At 36.7% G+C, this 21,174-nt stretch overlaps 2 protein-coding genes and 1 long non-coding RNA gene across 5 annotated transcripts; 1 reads left to right on the top strand and 2 right to left on the bottom strand.

Annotated features, from left to right (window-relative positions):
• Nucleotides 1-1,965: 1,965 nt before the first annotated feature.
• On the bottom strand, nt 1,966-8,423 carry LOC147507548 (mediator of RNA polymerase II transcription subunit 21-like). Its single transcript, XM_086600250.1, has 7 exons — nt 8,239-8,423; nt 4,481-4,855; nt 4,288-4,395; nt 3,363-3,609; nt 2,928-3,005; nt 2,766-2,817; nt 1,966-2,478 (listed from the first exon to the last, which is right to left on the bottom strand). The coding sequence occupies exons 4-7, from the start codon at nt 3,567-3,569 to the stop codon at nt 2,402-2,404; spliced, it is 414 nt and encodes a 137-aa protein (XP_086456376.1). The 5' UTR covers nt 3,570-3,609; nt 4,288-4,395; nt 4,481-4,855; nt 8,239-8,423; the 3' UTR covers nt 1,966-2,401.
• Nucleotides 8,424-11,151: 2,728 nt separating this feature from the next.
• On the bottom strand, nt 11,152-16,120 carry LOC147507547 (uncharacterized). Its single transcript, XR_015216203.1, has 3 exons — nt 15,060-16,120; nt 14,577-14,699; nt 11,152-11,642 (listed from the first exon to the last, which is right to left on the bottom strand). It is a non-coding gene; the product is annotated as an uncharacterized LOC147507547 (long non-coding RNA).
• Nucleotides 16,121-16,853: 733 nt separating this feature from the next.
• On the top strand, nt 16,854-21,079 carry LOC147507546 (uncharacterized). Of its 3 annotated transcripts, XR_015217698.1 has the most exons (9): nt 16,854-17,349; nt 17,593-17,665; nt 18,066-18,130; nt 18,610-18,820; nt 19,042-19,139; nt 19,290-19,509; nt 20,064-20,130; nt 20,217-20,325; nt 20,425-21,079. XR_015217698.1 is itself a non-coding variant. In XM_086600247.1 (8 exons), exons 1-8 carry the CDS (start codon nt 17,347-17,349, stop codon nt 20,233-20,235), a joined length of 756 nt encoding a protein of 251 aa, XP_086456373.1. In that variant the 5' UTR covers nt 16,854-17,346; the 3' UTR covers nt 20,236-21,079. The 3 variants fall into 3 exon arrangements, 2 of the variants coding, with proteins under 2 accessions (XP_086456373.1, XP_086456374.1); XM_086600247.1 differs by having other exon boundaries at nt 20,217-21,079; XM_086600248.1 differs by lacking the exon at nt 17,593-17,665 and having other exon boundaries at nt 16,855-17,349; nt 20,217-21,079.
• The last annotated feature ends 95 nt before the right edge of the window (nt 21,080-21,174 follow it).

Raw genomic sequence — 21,174 nt, 5'->3', positions numbered from 1 at the left:
TGCAGTTCCAATAGATTCATAACTTGGATAGAGTTGTACATATGTTGGTTTAGGTTGTGGTGTGCCATAAGGTTGTTGATCAACCCCCATCCAATATCCATATAAAGAACCATATAACGCACTACTCGCAGGGTGACTGATCATGCCACTAGAAGAATCGTTATCTCTTGATTGGTTGTATCCCCAACCACTACCATATACCCTCTCATTGTCATGGTCGAGTGTCCCTGAACTCATACTCATTGCTTCAAAATTAGAAGAAACTGAATCAATATCAACATCATTTCGTATAATGTGTCATCGTTGTCTTCTTTGACCAACACTTCCATGCCCTAGCTCATACATTATATTCTTTGGGAATTGTCATTAAGAACTTCTCTACCACTATTGTTTCTGGGTGCAACCTCATATACTTGTGGGTCCAATGGAGTTTCTTCATCAGTTGAGTCATGCGATTGAACATTAAAATTACCTCCACCACCACCATCATCACCACCACTATCATCATCATCAGTATCAGGTTTTTGTGTCTCGTCATCGGATATATCAGATATCTCGCTGATATATTTCGAATATATCGGATATCTTTATATTAAAAACTGTCCGGTCAAAAAGTCAAACGATATATATCGTAAATATCACATATATCGGTTATATTGGCGATATAAAATTTCATATAAGAAATTCCGATATATATCGGGAAAAAAGGGTTCTATATTCGGTGGATATATATCGGATATATTGATGTAGGTGTACCAAAAAACGATATATATCGGCAATATATCGGCGATATTTTGGTCCTTGCTCAAAACTACACACTAAACATCGTGAAAAAAAATGGTAAAGCGGCCTTGGCACGCCTAAAAAACATATATAAAGGCAGCCGACATGAGAAGAGCAGCCCAATTTAGAACTCTTCAGATCAGCTACCTACCCTACTTATGATGAAGACTCTTATGTTGCGTTGGTCGCTACGAAGTACAAACCATGCTGATTTGGCTCACTGCACTAGTGCACTATGGCACTGGTAGTAAAGGCCTGTGAGCTTCCAAAACCTGCTAATGCGGCTATTCAATTTCCTTTAACTCCTCTTAGGGCATCTCCAATGGGGGTGTAAAATTACACCTCCACCTAGGCTCCACGTAGGTGCCATTAGGATTTTACACCTCTAATTGTATGGTATTGTATAACTCATAAATATCCACACGCTATACTCTCCAATGGAAGAGTGTAAAAAAAATAGATTTTAAACTCGGACGTCACTCCAAGTGGCGTCCTCTTTAATTTGGGGGGACGCGGAGTGGCGTCTGAAAAAAAATAAAACTTCAAACGTCTCATTTGGCCGCGTCCGAAGTTTTAAAGTTAAACGGGGCGTTATTTTAAGTGGCGTCCGGGCTTTTTATTAACTAATAGCGAGAGGGGAAATTCCTAATACACTATTACCTACGGTATAGCACCCCCATTGGAGAGAGTTTTTTTTTATATTTGGAGTGTAAAATTTCCACTCTATACAGTTTACACCCCCCATTGGAGATGCCCTTATGGCTCCTCTAACTCAAATTACCAGTGACTCCTCAACTAACACAAGTGTTATGCATATCGTTGTACAAATTTACATTTTGAGGACACGAGGATATATAGTTATGATCTTTCGAGTGTATGCTTTTTGGGGTTACTAAACTGGGCTGTAACTTTTATTAATGACAGAATCGTAGTAGTCACTTATTAGAAACTGTTATCTCCATGAGAAACACAGTGCATATATCTTTTTTTTTTATATGAACCAAGTGCATATATCAATAAACCTGACTCACGACAATGCCTTGAGAGGACGCAGTTACAAGAAAATGAATTTTGTTGACCCAGGAACTGCTGAACAAATCCACCACTCTCAGTATTAAGAAAGAGACCTCTATAAGAAATACCAAGAGCAACTCCGTAATTCCTGTTTTGAAAATATCCCAATAAAAAATACAAACTATAGTATTAGAAGTGTCCTATCGATACATAGGTTCCTTATCGTCCAACCCACCCACGCTAAGAAAGAAAGTAAAACTAAGAAAAAGTTTACAGACCTTGAATGAGTACCTAGCTAATTAGGATATTCTTTTGCGTTTCACAGCAACAAGAAGATTACATTGTGGCAATTTATAAGCCGTAATCCACAATTTTTTCCCTTTTTTTTTCCCTGTAACAACTAACAACTTCATATTACAAACAGCCAACAAGTACAAGTTCATCAGTTCAAGCACCTTCCTTTCGACTTTGTTACTTCTGCCAAGAATCTCTGATAAACAGGATGACTTTTAACGTAAGTTAGTACTTGCTTCCCCACAAAGCGGTCAGTTTTGTGTTTGTGCTCAAACGTTCAAATATAATGGAAGCAGTGGTAATTCCATTCTCAATCAAGTTTTTTTAAGTTCAAGCAGTTGTCTGCTGCTTGGTTAAACAACTCCTGCACCTGCTTCAACTCTTCTTCTGCAAACGATAATGTCAGTTGATATAGTCAGACATATATAAACACATTAAAAGAATTTGAGACAGTAAAAGGCTGGAAGAATATGTTGTGGAAATAGTTTCCTGTCTTTATATAGCTTCACTTGTCAGTAGATTTTTAACTATTACTTGTTTTGAGAGTGTGCATTGATATCATTTTGATGTTTGATTATCACATGAACAAACTGTCGGTTGGACTCATTTTAGTATGCATAATAATCATAGTAAACAACATATTGACATGCAACAGAGCATGGTAAGATTATCACCTGCAGCTTCCAACTGCTTCTGAAGTTCTTGTCCTATTGCGTCGTTTTCCGCCTGTACAAGTAAGGAATGGATGGGGAATATATTGAAGTCGGGAAAGTATAAGACAAAGAACACTGGGGTCAAAATAGACAAGAAGTTAAGAATCACAATTGACAAAATACCTTAAGTTCTGCAATCCGCTTTAGTTGGGCCTCCTCTCCTCCCTCTGACACTGGAAGTGCAGCAACCAATGCATCAAACTGCAAAAAAAGATCAATTTTATTGGATAAATCATTTATAATATGCAAAATATAATATAATATAAATTTCCACCACAACAGACACACAATAAGCAATTTAGTCAAACTCTTGGGTCAATCAAATGCTAGGTCCTTCAATCTCTCCCTTGATAAATACTTTTGTTGAATACACGAGTTGTCCAAGTTGCACAGACCGTGGAACTGTTCCAGAATACCAGCTAACATATGGTTAACATATGGTGGGACTGTATTCTCTAGGTTTCTCTAATAATACTATGGCAATAGTAACGCAAAAATTGTGACTATTATATAATGAGCAATATGTGCATAGCCATAACTACTGAAAATTCTTGTTACCTGCTTTGCAGCCTTAACCAGGACAGCACTCATGAGCTTGGGTTGCTCAGCAATGTCAGTGGCACTCTCTGAGGAGTTAGCAAGTGGCTCCGGATAGTTGGGAGACAGTCTGACCGGAGGAGCATCTCTTTGCAACGTCCCAAAGGTATTGAAGGCAAGGGATGCTATTGTATTTACTTGTTCTTGTAGCTGAGAGATGATGTCCATCTTACGAGTTTGGTTTCAGTTCCAAGGTGAGCAATTCCAACTAAACAAAACAAATAAGAATATATTATGCAACAGGAATTCCACAGAAGTGAAACAATACCAAGAAGAAAGAAAGGATCAAATGACTGTTACCCACGTGTTTCCAAACAAACTTATGAATCATGCTTTGCTCAGAATTTGTTTTTCCAAAAAAATCCAATTCACAAAAAAGGCATTACCCCAAACATATGTTTGCAGCAAGAACCTTCTATGGATCGAACCACGAAAAAAAGAGTGTCTAATAGATAGGAAATATTGCTGGAAAATACAGACACGCTCGTTAATAGTTATATACACATGCATTCTTAGTAATTTAGGGTAACAAACTATCACCACATACATGACAAATTGGACAACATTCACAAGTTTTGGTGATTCAAACGATGTACTTGATCTTTCAAATCTCAAGACAAAAAAATTTCCTTCAGCGTGAATGTAAATCTGCAACCCGCAAAGTCTGTTGCCAGCTACCAAATAAGATAAATTTGACCGTTAACTCTTATTTTACTGCATTCATTAGTCCAAAGGGTAAAAATTTACATTTTCTTTCCACAATTTTGCTAGAAGAGTTGCCTTCCTCATTGCTTTCACAAAGTACGTTTACTAATTTAGCATACTATTCAATGTTAAATACAGTAAAAAAAAAATACATTGAATAGTTCGTGTTGAAATCACTCACTATGAGAAGATAGCAAGGCCTCGTGTAAAAGCGAAAACACCCATCCCTCCAACAACAGTTAGCTCTTCTCTACCCTTGTCATGTACTTGATTGGCTTGAATGTTTAGGCTGCCAGAGTACTCTGACATGTCAAAGGTGAGATAAATAATGTTGAATGCCGAATGAGCAAAATGTTCAAGTGGAATAATGAAACCTTGAGCTCTTCCTACAACTCGGGAAGTGTTCTCAGGTCCCTCAGTGAGGGTATGGTGGAAGATGAATGCGCCTTTTGAATCAAAACTTGTCGGTCTTGGATCAGTAGAAATCGCGGTCTGGGGTGTTGAATGTATAAGGAGAGTGCCAACCAAGGCCTAGTTTGAGGCTTTCGAGACTTCTTGTGAGTTACTGGTGAAACTAGAACTAATAACTTGCACTGGGACCAATAGCATCCCTTGCCTTCAATACCTTTGGGACATTGCAAAGAGATGTTCCTCCGGTCAGACTGTCTCCCAACTATCCGGAGCCACCTGCTAACTCCTCAGAGAGTGCCACTGACATTGCTGAGCAACCCAAGCTCATGAGTGCTACCCTGGTTAAGGCCGCAAAGCAGGTAACAAGAATTTTCAGTAGTTATGGCTATGCACATATTGCTCATTATATAATAGTCACGATTTTTGCGTTACTATTGCCATAGTATTATTAGAGAAACCTAGAGAATACAGTCCCACCATATGTTAGCTGGTATTCTGGTACAGTTCCATGGTCTGTGCAACTTGCACAACTCGTGAATTCAGCAAAAGTATTTATCAAGGGAGAGATTGAGGGACCTAGCATTTGATTGACCCAAGAGTTTGACTAAATTGCTTATTGTGTGTCTGTTGTGGTGGAAATTTATATTATATTTTGCATATTATAAATGATTTATCCAATAAAATTGATCTTTTTTTGCAGTTTGATGCATTGGAGCTGCAGGTGATAATCTTACCATGCTCTGTTGCATGACAATATGTTGCTTCCTATGATTATTATGCATACTAAAATGAGTCCAACCAACAGTTTGTTCATGTGATAATCAAACATCAAAATGATATCAATGCACATTCTCAAAACAAGTAATAGTTAAAAATCTACTGACAAGTGAAGCTTTATAAAGACAGGAAACTATTTCCACAACATATTCTTCCAGCTAAAGCAACTCTGCTAGTCTCTCTATATACATGGGTAAACTGAGTTTGGTAATGTCACTTAAGTTCAGACACATATTGATAGCAATGGGAGTGGACAAGAAAATTCTGAATAGAAACACATTGGGGAGAGAGATACAAAACAGGACAAAAAACCCATCAAATCTAGCTTGAAACAAAGATATGACCACTAGATCTACAATTCACTAGAACATCAAAATTGCTAAATTATTTGAAACATCAATTTTTTTATAAACACAGTATGAATCCTAACTTAACAAGGTCTACCACGAAATCAGAATGGACGTAATAGTACCACACTTATTGGATCCATAAAAAATTGCAAAATGCATTATAAAAAAGACCTACAAACCGCAATTTAGTCTATTAGTAATTCACAGATCAAACTAACTAACCAAAGAAAAAACACAAACAAATGGCAGGAAAACATCAAAACTAACTAGCCCAAAAAAGGGCACAGTCTACTACTTATGCACTGAGCTTTTTTGCAATGTAGAGTACAAACACGGTTACACACATAATCTAGCAAGATAGGGAGGGAAAACAAAAAAACCTCAAAGCAAGTGATTCATAGAAGAAGAAAGATGATACATCTTTTATCTCATCTTATCATCTTCTTCTCTCCTATATAAATAATAATAAAAAAAAGGAGGACAACAACAAAGATTGAAAATTAAAAAATACTTCTTTACTCCATCACAGGCATAACGCAGTGCTCTGGAAATCATCACCATCAACATCAACATCACCCAGAGGTGGAAAGTTGAGATCAAATGGCATTAACCAATATATTTCGTGAAATCAACCTCATCCTACTTAGGAAATCTCATTCCTAACCAATATAGGACTCCCACTGCAAAGGGGTATCTACTCCATCTTTAATGTACCAAGTAAATGAAATGAAAGTATAATGTGCAAGTGCGTGATGATTGAGATTATACAGATCCATAGATGCAAATCATGTATAATGGATTCAAACAAACAAACAAAAAAATCGCGTTTTTAGGTTCTTACCTTTGGAAATCGAGTGAGAGATCGAGATCGAATAAAAGAAAACGAGTTTTATTTGGAGAAAATAACCGGGCCGGTCACTTTGCCTCTCGCGCAGATAAGAGAGAAGAAAAAACAGTTTTTTGTCTTAAAAAAAAAAGAGAATAATATTCACTATGAACATTTTAAAATATTGAAGAATTATGTCCTAAAATAGTGTTGAATTGTAGAGGTAGATATGGATTGATAACGTCTGCGTTTTGTTAATGAAGGAATAACTGCCCCAATGACATTGTCATCGGGAGGAAGATTCAATAGTTATATCTTGTGAGTAGAGTTTGTCGAGGAAGAATTGTATTGGAAACCTCATTATTATGTTAGGAATAGCAAAGGCAGTGAAAGAAAAAATCTAACAAGAAGAAAAATACACAAACAATTTATGTGGTCCACATAGTGCATTTTCTCCACTAGAACTAGAAAACCGCGAAGCGGTGAAGATCAGCATTAGATAGAGTTAAGGAGAAGGAGAAGAATGATGGTGGTGGTAGTGATAGGGAAGAGAGAAAAATAAAATAGGGGAAGAACAGAGCCGGAAAGGGAAGATTGGGGAAGAGAGAGTTTCCCCAAATGTTTTTTTCGCCACCCCCCCTACAACCACCGAAGATTCCTAGTCTGTGCACAATAAACCTCCTAATTCTGCATTGGGGTAACTTGCAGGAACGGTGTAGTGTGAAATTAGTCTCCACGGTTTAACATATTTGTGGTAAGTTATACAGTACAATGATGTCGAGGAAAGATGTTGATGTCACAATTCTTGATCATCAATTGTAATCCCTATGGAATTTAAAATATTTATGTATGCTGCAAATGAAATTCTTACCTTTTGGCCTTATTCAGAAGTTTGTCGTTTAAACCTTGCTTTGATCCATTTGTTGATTATTTGTTACAAATTATTCATCACATTCTTACTTGTCAAAGTCCATCTAGTGCCACACAAAGTATATTTGGACAATTACAACCTCAAGATTCTGATTAGACATTGTGAAGCACCACTTTCAAAAGTGCGCTGACTGTAGAGATTCTCATGTAATCTATGACCTTGCTTTTTCTGTGGACACCACATTCATGCTGCATACTTCAATTTGAAACCTAAGCTCTGTGACTGTTCCTATCCACTCCCAACACATGACTATTGCAGTGCTGTTCCTGACTCCTGAGTTAGGAAGGGAAACAGTGATGATGCAAGACTTGAGTAGACTGATACTTCCAGCAGTCATACTGGAAGGAACAAACTACAAATATAGACTTTGTATTGAGCTATTTATGTTTTCTGAACTCAAACAAGAGTAGAGTAAGTAGAAAGGGCAGAGTAGGTAGCTGGTGTATATGTGAATGAAAATTCTATTAAGCTGAAGCTACAATTTAATTCCACGTTAAAACACCAACTCTGCACTGAAGCCAATATCTCTTTTGCTTTATATTAGAATCACCCTGCCACTTATATGTTTTGCTGACTTGCTGTATTATAAAATGAACCTTAACTGCAGCGAACCACACGGTATTTGCAAACAAGTGAATTAGAACTAATCCAGTCATCTATGCTTTATCTGCGAATGAATCTTTTTCTACCATTCAACTCTACATGGAGACCTAGGTTACATGGACACGGCAATATCTAAAATAAATATGTGTCGACACAGCTAAATGCGTGGAAATTCGGCAGAGCACGAGTAAAGAACACACAAACGACTATAAAAAGTAGTAAATGATGACGAACCTATTTTCAACGATCTGGTTTTCTTTGATGAAGAAGACACGATCTGGTTTTCTTTGATGATGACGATCTATTTTCGATGATGAAAAAGAGCCTGGTTTTCTTCTTTCTTTGGTAGGTGTGGTTGGCGGCTACCAGATCTATTTTTGTGAAGAGATAGGGTTTGTATGTTGGGAGAGAAGTTTATTGGGCTTGGGCCTTGTTTAATTGAGTTTTCACTTTTCTGTTTTTTAGGTAACGAAACATCTACACGTGGATGGAAAGAGTTTTGTGAAGACAGAAGAAGACCCGTGATATCTAATTTATCTTGATTTTGTACAACAAAATAAAATAAATAAAGAAATGGCAATTTATTGATGTCATATTGCATTTTTCAGTTACTTACTTCCATCTTAATTACAATTAAGTGGCATTTATAATAGTTTTGGTTTAATACCGTACTAAATTTTAGTAATTTATAAATTTGATATCTATTAAAAAATTAATTAATTATTTCTAGCCGTGTCCCCATGTCGAACTCCCCCACAGCTCGCTGTATCAGACACCGACACGCGTGCCCGTGTCAATGTAACCTAGATGGAGACGTTTATCAAGTTGATGCTTATGTCTCTGAATTATCTTGCATTGATCATTTTAGAACTACATCCAAGTACCATGTACTTATGCTTCAATAGATTTTCCATGTGTTTCCTCTCTTTTTTGATCTTATACCCGAGTATAAGATCTGTTCCAGTATTCTCTTGGAAAAGGTCAAGTTTCTTCGTCTTTCTTGGTCTTAAGAAATGTCCCTCTTGACCTGCTCTACTAATTTGTTGTTTCTTTGAGAAGTTACTAATTTAACGAGAAAGCTTCAACAAATGACTTATCTTATTGATCTGTAGTTAAGTTCTTCACTTGTACACTAAAGAGTATATTGATTATGAGCAACCATTAGAAAGAGACATTACTAGCACTTGTACAGTCATGGGTTTGGTGATTCCATGGAGCTTCACATTGGCGCTCGTAGATGGATATTCAGTCCTAGTTGGTTGTCCTCTTCGACAACGAGGAATACTGGTAATAGTTGCCACGGGAGATTTGGGTATGTGCTTTTGTCTCTACTCATTCTAGATCAGTAGACTGGTTTATCTTATATGTTCCAAAAGCTTTATACTGATAAATGATTATATTTACCACAGGTTTTATCGCTTCTATCATTAGCAGCAGCTTGCTCAACAGCCAGTGCTATAGATTTACTAGTGACATTAGATGGGCCATACTGTCCTTCCAAGTTCTGCAATAGATATCAGCTGTCGGCTGTAATGGCCTTCTTGTCGTGGTTTCTAATAGCTGCTTCATCTCTTTTCAATCTCTGGCTTCTCCCATCCTTGTGAATGTTTACTTTTGTATATGCATAAGCAAAGCCTTCTAAAAGTTTCCATTGTTTTGTCCAGCCGAAGAGCACAATAAAGTCGTTTGTGAATGATTACAGAAATCTAAGCACCCCATTGTCATCAAATAGAAGTATGGAACTATATTTTTTATAACCGTTTTCATATTTCGGTTAACCTGAATATTCTGGGGTTGGGCCAATTTCATGCAATTGAGTATTGTGAACATTCAACCAGCCCTGTGTCGCCAGCAAACGAGGTGCCAAGGATATGAGAAAAGAGACCACGTCGTTGAAGCTCATACCTGCACCTGTGTGGATTCGCATACGTAATAGCACACAAATTAATGTCATCCTTACGTACCCTAAGACTTGCGTCTAGTTTCACAATTTGCCTGCTATCAGATGCTGGTGATATAATCAGATTCAACACAGGACTGAAGTTCTCTCAATTCATATGCATTAACGCACCATATTGCTTTTCTAGTGTTGTTACTAAGAAAGGGTCACTGTGAGATACGAGACTTTGTAGCGCTAATAGAGCACGTTTGATACTTGGGCATTTGTGCTGGAAGCAAGGACAGACCCAAGAGGGGTTGAGGGTTTGAATACCTTTTTTTTTTGGTAAAAGTTGAATACCTTCACTTCTAAGAAAATGATACATATATAGTATATTGTATCCTACAATAAGAGCAAGAAAGCTATAAGCTTTAATGATATAAGCTTTAATAAGAGCAAGAAAGCTATAAGCTTTAAGAGAAAATTGATAAAAAACATAGAAGCAATGCAAAGTCGCCTCACTTTCTTCTCCATAAACCACATATATGGAGAGACAAACCAACTTGCAGACGCACTCATTGCGAACTGCCCAAATGTAACATTTGTCGAACTTGTACCTAGTTCCTTTGCAGAGGATGTAAGGAAAATAGCCTATGATGATGCCATAGGAAGAGAGTATGAGAGATGTAACTGAAAGCTTCTTTTGTTAATGAAAAGGGGTAGGGGACCTCTAAAACAACCTCGCTTACCAACCAAAAAAAAAAAAAAAAAAGATATTCTCTTACTTTACATTACTGCCTTAGACTCCAAATCTGACATATTTTAATCCTGTTTAGAAAACTCCCAAGTTATTGTGACTTTTGAACATAAAAAAAATTCTTGTTCAAGTTGGCCTTTCTGTATGTAGGTAGATTATAGGAACGAAATGTTAGATACCCTCAGGAAAATGTCTGGGTCCGCCACTGGCTGGAAGGAACAAAAGTACAAACCCCAACGCCTTGCAATATTTGGAGAACACAAGCGTGACCCCAGTAGCTGACGGGTTTATGCCAGTGAAATAAAAATAAAAAAGTTCCATATAAACTCCAGCTAAAATTAAATTCGAAGAATAGAACACCAACTCTACAATGAACTGCTCATCTATTTGGTATTGTACTACTAAAATGAGCCTTCACGGCTTCATTAGAGAATCCAACGATATTTGTGAACAGAACTTGATAACCAAAACTAGTAACCCTGTGTTCCAGTGAAAGAGATGCAAGAATGTGGGTGGAATAAATGAGTGGTTGAAGCTTAAACCGAAACTTGTGTGGATTCACAAATGTAATATAGACACGGTATCACATTCATTTGGAGAACAAAGACATCCTTAAGCATCAGAAGAGTAGTTAACACAGCCTACACATAATAAAGCAATTTACATCCAGTTTCAGTGTGGCGACATTTTCAGAAGCACCTTGCTACAACTTCTAAGAAAACGCATGGCTAGTTGTTTCTGTACATTGGCAAATCTGGGTTTTGGCATCTAAGCAAAACAAAAACTGAAGCCAACTCTTACAGACGAGATTGGGGCTGGTGGGCTGCTTCGTCGTGTGGCCCTGGCACTTGCCATATACTGAAGTACTGCACGAAAGACAAATGAAGTGATCATGGGAAACCTACAGTTTCATCAAGTGGAGATCGGATTCAAGACTTCAAGTCGTTGGCCTTTGACATGGCATTGCTGATGAGCATCTTCAACAGTGAAAATAACGTGTGCCTGCCAAAGAAAATTACAAAAATTTAACCCACAGTCCCAAACACTTCCACACACGGAAATATATACATACAAACACACACACTATCAAGGAATGTCAGTCTATATTTTGAATTTGAAATGCCATTACCAGAAACGGATGTGGACTAACATAACATAGGAAGACGATAACTGTTGCAGCATTTTTGTTTTATCACCTTAATTATTGTCTTAAAATCGGTTAAAAAAAGAAGAAATAAAAAAGAGAAGGAAAAAGACAGCTACAAATATTGACGAATGGAATTTGACTAAGAGATGAGAAGGCAAAGGTGAAAAAATATTCTAAGAAAACGAAAAACAAGAGCAGAAAGACTTTAACCACATTTTCCAAAATATACTCGGGCAAACACCACATAACAAGTAACTACTTTAGCCAGATCAAAACTCAGATGAAGCCAGTAAATAAACCCTGCCAACATCCATATTAATAGCAAAGAGAATCCGAAAAGTGAATCTTAAACTCTATGAGCATCCAACTCAAAACCAATTGGTGATCAGTTACAATCATCAATGGAGAAGGTTAAAGGGTGCAGATTAAGATTACAGGACGATGATGGAGTAGAAATCCACACAATCCAGTACTGTTACATCTACGACATTGGGTAATTGATTTCACTCACATAAAATTTTGGCGAGGGCCAATGTATTTCATCCATGGCAAATAAATAATAGAAAACCAGTAAAGCTCTTTAAAAGATTTTTTTTTGAAGAGGACGCTCTTCAAAAGATCTTTTCTCTCCCTTAGCTCTTCTACTCAAGAACTATGTGTGTAAGTAATGTGTGTTCAACAATGGGGTTTCCACACTTTATAAAGGGAATGGAGAAAGGACAGATCTCTCCATAAAGGTCACCTTCGTGTATGTTCATTTTTCCATAAAAGTAGACACTAACTGTGAAAAACCACTTCTCTAATCAATGACATTAAAGCTTGTGTAAATTTGAAAAACCACTTCATAAACACAACCAATGTATAGTTGGTTTCAAAAACTAAACTAGTTTGTATCAAGTAGGCCATAGCATGTGGAGATATTTATCTATGGTGAACATCACATTGGCCACAAAGATCTTACATTCTCCCACTTGGCGCATGTGACACATCTTACTAGTAATTTTAACTTTAAAAGGGTTTTGTAAAATGATGCATGGGTTGACAAGGATATTACTGACACCCAATTGTGATTTCAAAACATATACAACCAATTCATGATTTATACAATTCGGTCATCATATTGCCAAAGTCAAACAACCAAGTTATGTGAGTCAAGGCGGTATTGAGTCAATGAAGCGTAACAGTTCCTTCCATGTACTATAACATTAGCAACTTGAGGAATGGATGTGAACATGATATGGTGTTGGACTGTTGAACGTGATTTAAGCAATTTCATATGCGTCTACACATCTTGTGAATGGTCCATGTCAAGAAGTTGCTATTGTAGTACATGGAAAAGGTTGTGTAAGTGTGTAACACTTTGTTGACACACAATCGCCGGACTCACAAAGGTATATGGCATCCGAATTATTTAAAATATGAACAGAATATACAAGTTTTGAGATAGCACGAATCACTAATGTCAAAAATATTAAAGCAATATAAGTTTTGAGATAGCATGAATGTCAAAAATATGAATAGAATATATAAATTTTAAGATAGCACGGACGTCAATTATTTTCTTGTCAAACCCATAAAGAGTCATTTTTATAAAAGATTTTATAAAGTAAAATTAGTAGCAAGTTGTCTCACATGGCCCAAGTAGGAGAAAGCGAGACTTTGTGGAAACATGAGGTGGACCACATAATAAATGTCCCATGTAATGTGCCATATAATTCATAGTTATTTAGTTTTTGAATTTAACAAAACATTGGCTTTATTTTATAAAGTGGTTTTCCAACCGCACAAATGCTTTAATCTCATTGTTCAGAGAAGTTGTTTTCTTTTAATGTCTCCACTTTTATAGGAAAAAGAGATACAAAAATTTAAACATTGTGAGAAAAAGAAAACTCGTCACCTCTCCATTCCGTTTATTAAGCGTTTAATATTAATTGGTTCACACAAATCACTTAACCATAAAGCAATTGAGTAAAGTGCTAAGTGAAAAGAAATGGTTCTCTAAAGAGATATATTAAAATTCTATCTTGCCTTATATTATTTATATTTCATGATCCCAAACATAAATTCGTCTATAATCTCAACAGGTTCCTCACTGTAACTCGACCTTTCGTAAGCCTTCATTAAGTGGATATGGAGAGCAACGGTATAGAAAAAAGTGACACGAAAAAGAAGATGCATACTTGAGATTTAGTCCTCTCTACAATTTTCTTTCTCGTGTCCTCTACTATATTCACTAGTATAAATACTTTGTTTTGTGTTATTTAATCCTCTAACAAGTTCTCAGAACGTGTCCCTAAGTATTCCTCGTTAATCTGCTAATGTTGGAACACCATATATGCCAGGAATAAAGAAAAATTGATGAGTTTAACCGACCGACTCGCATACACAAAGGATAAAAAAACAATGACAAATTTTCTTCTTCTAAGTTGTAATTAGGTTTCCCATAATGTGTAAACTATTTTGTGCAGTGTATCAGATGAAAACAGAGATTTCACAACAATTTTTAGACTTCCAAATTGAGGAACTTAGAAAATTAAGGGTAGGACCAGACATACAGCTGCAGATGAGAAAAAAGGACGTAATAAAAAGACTATAAAAGAAAAACTCCTAGTCTTTCCAATAGCCAAAAGTCAATAACCTCTGATCAGTTTCACTGCAGAAATACCATCTAGACTTGACACAAGGGTAGCAAGACTCCCAATCTATCATTCCTACTCAACAGATCTTTATAAGAACTATTTATAGGTAATAGGTACATTAAGTAAATTGCGTTCAGTTCACATTGATACCTCAAATCATGTAAGGCCCTGACTATCCTCCTCCTCTAGATAAGAAGGCCTAGGTATACCAGCTTTTGAGCTGATTTCCGCATTTGATAATTTCAACTCCCTGGGCACAAAGAAGTGTAACTGCTGCAGATGTTGAACAGTGTGTTAGATAAGAGCCATGAAGAAAAATGGCATGAGATGGTAATGCAGAGCAAGATCAGTGAATGCAAGGAGGTAATGTAGTTTAAAGCTGGGCAGCTTGAGAAAACCAAGCGAACTTACGGCTCATTAGAGGTAAAAATGTATTGTATAGGTTCTAAATTGATATATTTTTCGGTTGAAAAGTTAAAACACATCTGAACCGCAATGGGGAGAAACATGTTCTTGCACACAACTTGCAGGGCCATAAATGCCCGAGGTATAATGATGAAGGTTAAATTTCTACTGTTTTAAATTTAAGGTGATACAATAAAGTGCAAAAGAGCTTTACGATGGAAATTATACCTAAGTTGTCTTAAACAACATCTTGCCAAATTATTGCATGCCATAGCAAACAGCCAGCATCAGCTCTGGTTATCGGGCTAGCGACTCAGACTGGCAAGGGTGCGTAGCTTGATTTGTCAATTCATCTTGTTCATCACCTTCCTGCTTCAAACCAAAATCAACCATTTCCTTTCTCAAATTTCTTGACAGCTCCTCATTTCCCTGTCTACTGTACCCGGATATGAAACAGTTGTATATCTCCACACTTGGCTCAAACCCTTTCCCAACCATTTCAGTCTGCAGCTTCAGTGCATCTTCCATCTTACCCTCCTCACATAACCCTCTAATTAGAAACTCGTAGCTTCTTCCACTAGTACAAAGACCATGCCCTTTCACCGCATCCCTAAAAAACTTCAGAGCATCGAATACCTTATTCTTACCACACATTGCTCTAATCACTTCTTCAACTGTAAAAACCTCAAGCCTAAACTCTTTCGTTCTGCACATATTCCTGTACAAAAGCATTGCCTATTCAACATCCCCAGCTTCACAATATCCTCTAATCAAATGCTCAAAAGTGAGACAAGTAGCCTCAATCCGATCCATTTCCATCTGATGAAAAATATCTTCTGCCCTTTCCATTTCTCTGTTTTCACATAACCCCTTGATAAGTGTATTATAAGCCATAACATCTGGCTTGACTTCCTTAACCCGCATTTCATCCCATAATCTCATGGCCTCTCCCATCTTTCCTTGGTCACAAAATGCCGCCAGTAAAACACTATAACTATACACGTTCGGGCGACAACATACTGAATGTTTGCACATTTCATCCCAAATCTCTTCAACCCTTTCCATGATTCCATCTTGATAAAAACAAAGCAACAAAGTATTCATAGTTTGCAAATTGGGCATAATCCTATCTCTAAAAACTTCTCTATACACAACTAAACAAGCATCATAACCTCTCAACTTAAAAACACACCTAATCAACATATTACAAGTAGTAATATTCATACAAATACCCCGAGAACGTAACATTCTAACAATCTGAATTGCACAATCAATCTTATTCCCCAACAAACAAACCTTTAACAAGTAAATCAAACACAAATGGAGCTGAGTCACAATACCTATAACTCTTAACAAGTGTTTCAAATACCTCCAACGGGTCGTAAACACAAATGGCAGCTCGCATTAAAGTTTGTGATGAAGTTTTAAGACGGGCTCTAGCAAGAATGTGAATAACAGTGGAGTATGAAACGAGGTCGTGTTTACAGAGTTAGTTTTTCTGTGACCAGTGGAAAAAATGTAGGATTGTTTTTTATTCCAAGGGTGATTTCGGAAACTTGTTTTGAAGTGAAACCGTTTGGGTTGACCAATGTTTTAATGTAGTTCCATCGGCTTTTTGAGCGTTGTCCTTTGAGTATCGAAACAACGTCGGATATAAGTGACAAGTCTGATGATGACGTGGAGAATAAAAGGGAGAGAGAGATTTGTTTAGTTATCAAAGACCATTAATACAGAGTAGTTGAGAATGCTCCCAGTGACCCACGTCAGCCCCTTTTTTTCTCTCACACTGACACATCAGATTTTAACTAAAAAAATGAATTCTACGCCCTATTTCAATTGTTCAGAAATTTCCGAAAATAGATTAATCTTGAGTAGTTGAGAATCTTTCCCCAAATGACCGTCGGCCCCTTTTTTTTTCTCGGTGACACACATCGATTTTAACTAAAAAAATGAATTCTACACCCTATTTGATTGTTCGTAAAACAAAATAGGTAAAAACGTATCTCTTTACTCTTTTTCAATTATACAAAACACTCCCAACTCTCAAAAAAAAAAAAAAAAAAATCGTCTCTTTCAAACTCTCTCTCTTATTCTTCTTCCAAAATAATTGAACTCTCAAAAAATAAAAAAAATCATCTCTTCAAACTCTTTCAAGATGACGCCTTTCTCAGAATATCCTCCTCTGAAGTGTTGTTAATGACTTTGAAGCATGCTTTTTAGAAACTGCAAGTCCAACAGCGAGCACTTTTGAAGAAGCTTCCTTCTACTACTCTTGGGGAAAATATGAAAGTATTATTGAAGGTGAAAAAAGTTGAAGATATGCTCGCACATGATAAGCTTTCTGAGGGAGTAAATAAGAGGAATATGTGACTGGAACTTCAATATTGAAGGTATTAAGTTACAGGCGGCACTAATTGAAGAAGTTAGAGAGGAAACTGTTTCGCTGAGATTCTTCCAGAAATGGACGACGATTTTGGAGGAAGAGTTGACGGCAATCACAATACAATGCTTACAAATGGTAAAATATGACACTAATAGCCCAATAGCCTCTTTCTGAGTAAAATTCATCTCTTCAAACCCTCTTTCTTTTTTAATTCAATCTTTACATATAGATGCTCAGCATGAACCAGTATGTTACATACTCACATCTTCCTTTTTCGGTTCCAAAAAAACTACCTTCTTTATACTGTTATTTTCTAGATGGGTATTGCTTTGTTGAGTTTTATTAATTTTTGGGTTTTGTTTGATTATTATAATGAAGGATGTTTTTGAGAGACATAAGGTGGTGTTTACTATTGCAACTTCTATTGGCTCTGTTTTAACTGCTTGGGCAGGTCAGTTTTTCTTCTTTTCTGGAATTGGGGGAATCAGCTATTTTCCCTCACGATGAACATAAGTTTTTTTTAACAAGTATGGGATGTGTACTGTTCGAGAGCATTGTTCTTTAGTGGTCCAAGGATACCAAGTAAATAACTTTGTTCTGAGAGAGAGAGAAAGCCGTTGTAGCTGCCTTCATAAATAACAAACTTGGAACGTCATTCGTTGCTTTTACTTCCATCTTTTCCATTCCAACTCCCATGTCAAAACCATGATATAACCATATGAAACCTGAGTAATTTTGAACTACAAGAAAAAGGAAAAAAATATATGGGGGATACCATATATTAGTGTACCTGTATCATTGACATAACCATGGTGCCTTTTTCACCTTTAGAACTTGAAATTGTGTTGCAGGCTACTCACTACGGTATCTTCATCAAACAAAAGTTGAGGAACGGCTGGAGTCTATTGAAAAGGCTGTAAGTGTTTATTGTCTTTGTATCAGTATTCTTATTTCCAGACAAACTGCTTTATGTTTTTTTTACCGGACCATGATTTATACATCAAATTTTCATCCAAAAATGGTATTGGTAGTGTTAAGAACAAATGGGGTTTACTTTATATACTTAAAGTTGTTTCCGAAGATCGAAGAAATGATAAGAAATCAGATCTCGCAAAAGGAGTACATAAGAGGAATATGTGACTGGAACTTCAATATATATATATATATATATATATATATATATATATATATATATATATATATATATATATATATATATATATATATTCATGGAGAGTCATTCTGTGATGTAAAGAATATTGGTAATGAGTGATTAGTGGTTGCACTTTATTTTCTACGGTTTTATGTTCACACTGTTATTGTGACAATTCAATAATGTGGGATATATTTTAACATCTTGAAGATGACCTTTTTTGTCTTTTATTCCAATGTCAGGCAGCAGGTGTAAAGAGGCTTCTCTTCTGTGGTGTAGGGTGCCAAGTGCAAGGCTATGGGTTATGTTCTCAACATTCCTTTGTATGTTCAAATTTTCGTGTTACAAACTTCACAATTTTAATGCAGAGTGGTTTCTTTATGACTGCAGCATTAAGAGCAGTAGAGCAACATTTAAACTTGGAAAAACTGTACGTTCTTGGAACCAACTATGGTAATGAAAATTATTTTTTTAGTTTTTACCATTCTCTTTATCTGTGTCTCTTTCAACTGAAAAATCTGAGTATGTAAATATGCAATTTAGTAGTATCTGTACGTACATCTCTTTAAGAGATGATCAAAGCGTTTTCAGTTGTGTTGAAGCTCCGGATCATCAGGAATCCTTAAAAAAATACATAACCTTTAGTTCAATACTAAGACCTTTTTTTTTGTTAGTGGACAATGGTACCCGTGAGGGACTAGAGAAGTTCCTGAAGGCTGCCAGCAGTGAGTCAGAAACGGTTCTGCATTATGAGTTTATGCAAGATTACAAGGTCAGAATATATTTGAGTTTTTTCCTTTAATTGCAGTATTTGTTGCTTATGACATCTAGCAGTCTTTGATCCCTTCATCATGATGTATAGAAAAAAGACGATATCATGCAACTGCCCTTTTATGCTTTTAATTGACATCCATTTTTATAGGTCCACTTGAAGCATTTGGATGAACACACCGAAGAGGTGCTTTTAAAGACAAAACTGCTCAAATGTAACCTTGCAGGAATAGCTTTTACCGTTGTTGGAGTAGCTTTAGTGGCGACCTGTGCAGCAATTATTATTGCAATCTGTATAAAACGATCAAGAGAATATAAAATGCACAACGTGGAAGGTGATGGGAATTCGTTACCAGTCAGTACAACGTATGGTAGGTGTTCCAGCCATTTTGCTATTATAAATACTTTACATCGCATACATTTTCCTTCAAAGACCATTAATACTGATAAATTTAGAGGCTCAAAATGGCCGCCTTTCGAAGTAGAATGGAACATCACTCTACTTCAAGAGTTTTGGCTTCTGCTGGCGTGGGTTCTGCTTTTTCTAATACAAAGCACCACACCAATATTCAAGTCACTAATATTAATGGCTCGGCAGAGGTCGAATTTTGTAGTATCAATCTTCCAGTTTCCGGTGAGTGTGCTGAAAGGATCTGCTTCCGTCAATCAATTGGTCTATGTATTTTCAGTTAGTTTAATTCTCTCTGACAACAATGCTTGAAAAATTCGTATTACCTGATAGACAAAAAGTTTTGAAATGATTTACCGCTCTAAAACCGAGCAATATGCTTTGTGCTTTGTTTTTGTGACTGTCCAGAACATCCATGTTTCTCTAAAATAAATTATAAGACAAATGCAAGTATCTACAGCACACACCTTATTATTTCTCCTTTTCATTTTATGGGTTTGACCTTCGTGATTGCAGAGCAACAAGAATCCTCCACTAGCAACTGGATGGGACCTGTTGTCAAAATGTCACTTCCGAGCTATAGGTAATATCTCTAAGATTAGCTTTGTGTTTTGATGAGATGATCTGAATCTGAGGTTTAACTGATACTTTTATGTTGTTGGAGTGCAGTGGAATGTTGTTTAAGTGAAGCTCTTGGGGCAATTGGTTTGGAAGGTAATATTCCCCTTCTAGAAAAGACATTGGTGTCAGATCCCTGCTCAGGAGGTGAGAGAAACATGTGAGTTGGCTCTTGAAAGAATATAGCAACAGAAGAATATTTGTCAAAATGAGGATTCAACAAAAGAGGTTGCATCACCGTTTCTTTCTGTTGATCCAGCCGCACCTGCTTCTTGCTGTTCTTCTGTAGATCAACTAAGGGAAGTTCTTCTGGATGAAGAGAGAGACATGTATCTCGATATGCGGCTCTCTTTGCTCTTCAAAATCGTTGTGAAGATGTAGCTGTCAGTGCCATAGTTGATTCGTTAGGTGCTAGAAGTGCTCTTCTGCGACATGAGGTAGCATATGTCTTAGGCCAGCTTCAAAATAAAGCTGCCACTGCTGCCCTTTCTAGAGTACTTAAGAATGTTAGTGAGCATCCGATGGTTAGACATGAAGCAGCTGAAGCACTTGGATCAATTCGCGGATGGCCAAAGTGTCGAGCATCTTGAGGAGTTTGCAAAGGATGCTGAACCCATTGTCTCCCAAAGCTGTGAAGTTGCTCTCAACATGTTGGAGTTTGAAAGATATGGAAAGTCCTTTGAGTATCTCTTCATGTAGACACCTCAGGTGCAATATAATAGCCTGCTCTATCAGACTTCGATGCCTTGCATGTTTTTTTATCAGTCATGCCCATTACAAATGCAATTGGCTATCAAGCAATTTGCATATTGCTGGCGTGGTGCCTGGTTTTAGTATCTGGTCTTACAGATGTATGCTACTCGCATTGAACCAACGATAATGAAAAAAATATATATGTACTGATTTGTTATCCAGCTCCAGTCTCTAGAGATTTTAAATTTGTATAGATATTTATTTTTTTTTTTTTTTTTTTTTTTCTAATTGCTGTTGTTGAAGGAGTTCAAAAACA

The sequence above is a fragment of the Coptis chinensis genome, chromosome 3 (assembly GCF_015680905.1).
Source record: "Coptis chinensis isolate HL-2020 chromosome 3, ASM1568090v1, whole genome shotgun sequence".
Taxonomy (NCBI): Eukaryota; Viridiplantae; Streptophyta; class Magnoliopsida; order Ranunculales; family Ranunculaceae; genus Coptis; species Coptis chinensis.
Note: the sequence above shows the minus strand (reverse complement) of the source record. Positions and strands in the feature narration are given on the sequence as shown.

Coding starts and splice junctions, on each gene's coding strand:
- LOC147507548 (XM_086600250.1), bottom strand. CDS start 3,569: ATGGACATCATCTCTCAGCTACAAGAACAAGTAAATACAATAGCATCC. Junction 3,006..3,362: donor TGGTTAAGGCTGCAAAGCAG/GTAACAAGAATT, acceptor CTTTTTTTGCAG/TTTGATGCATTGGTTGCTGC. Junction 2,479..2,765: donor GAAGCAGTTGGAAGCTGCAG/GTGATAATCTTA, acceptor TATCGTTTGCAG/AAGAAGAGTTGAAGCAGGTG.
- LOC147507546 (XM_086600247.1), top strand. Junction 18,131..18,609: donor TGGAGTCTATTGAAAAGGCT/GTAAGTGTTTAT, acceptor TTCCAATGTCAG/GCAGCAGGTGTAAAGAGGCT. Junction 19,140..19,289: donor AGTTTATGCAAGATTACAAG/GTCAGAATATAT, acceptor CCATTTTTATAG/GTCCACTTGAAGCATTTGGA.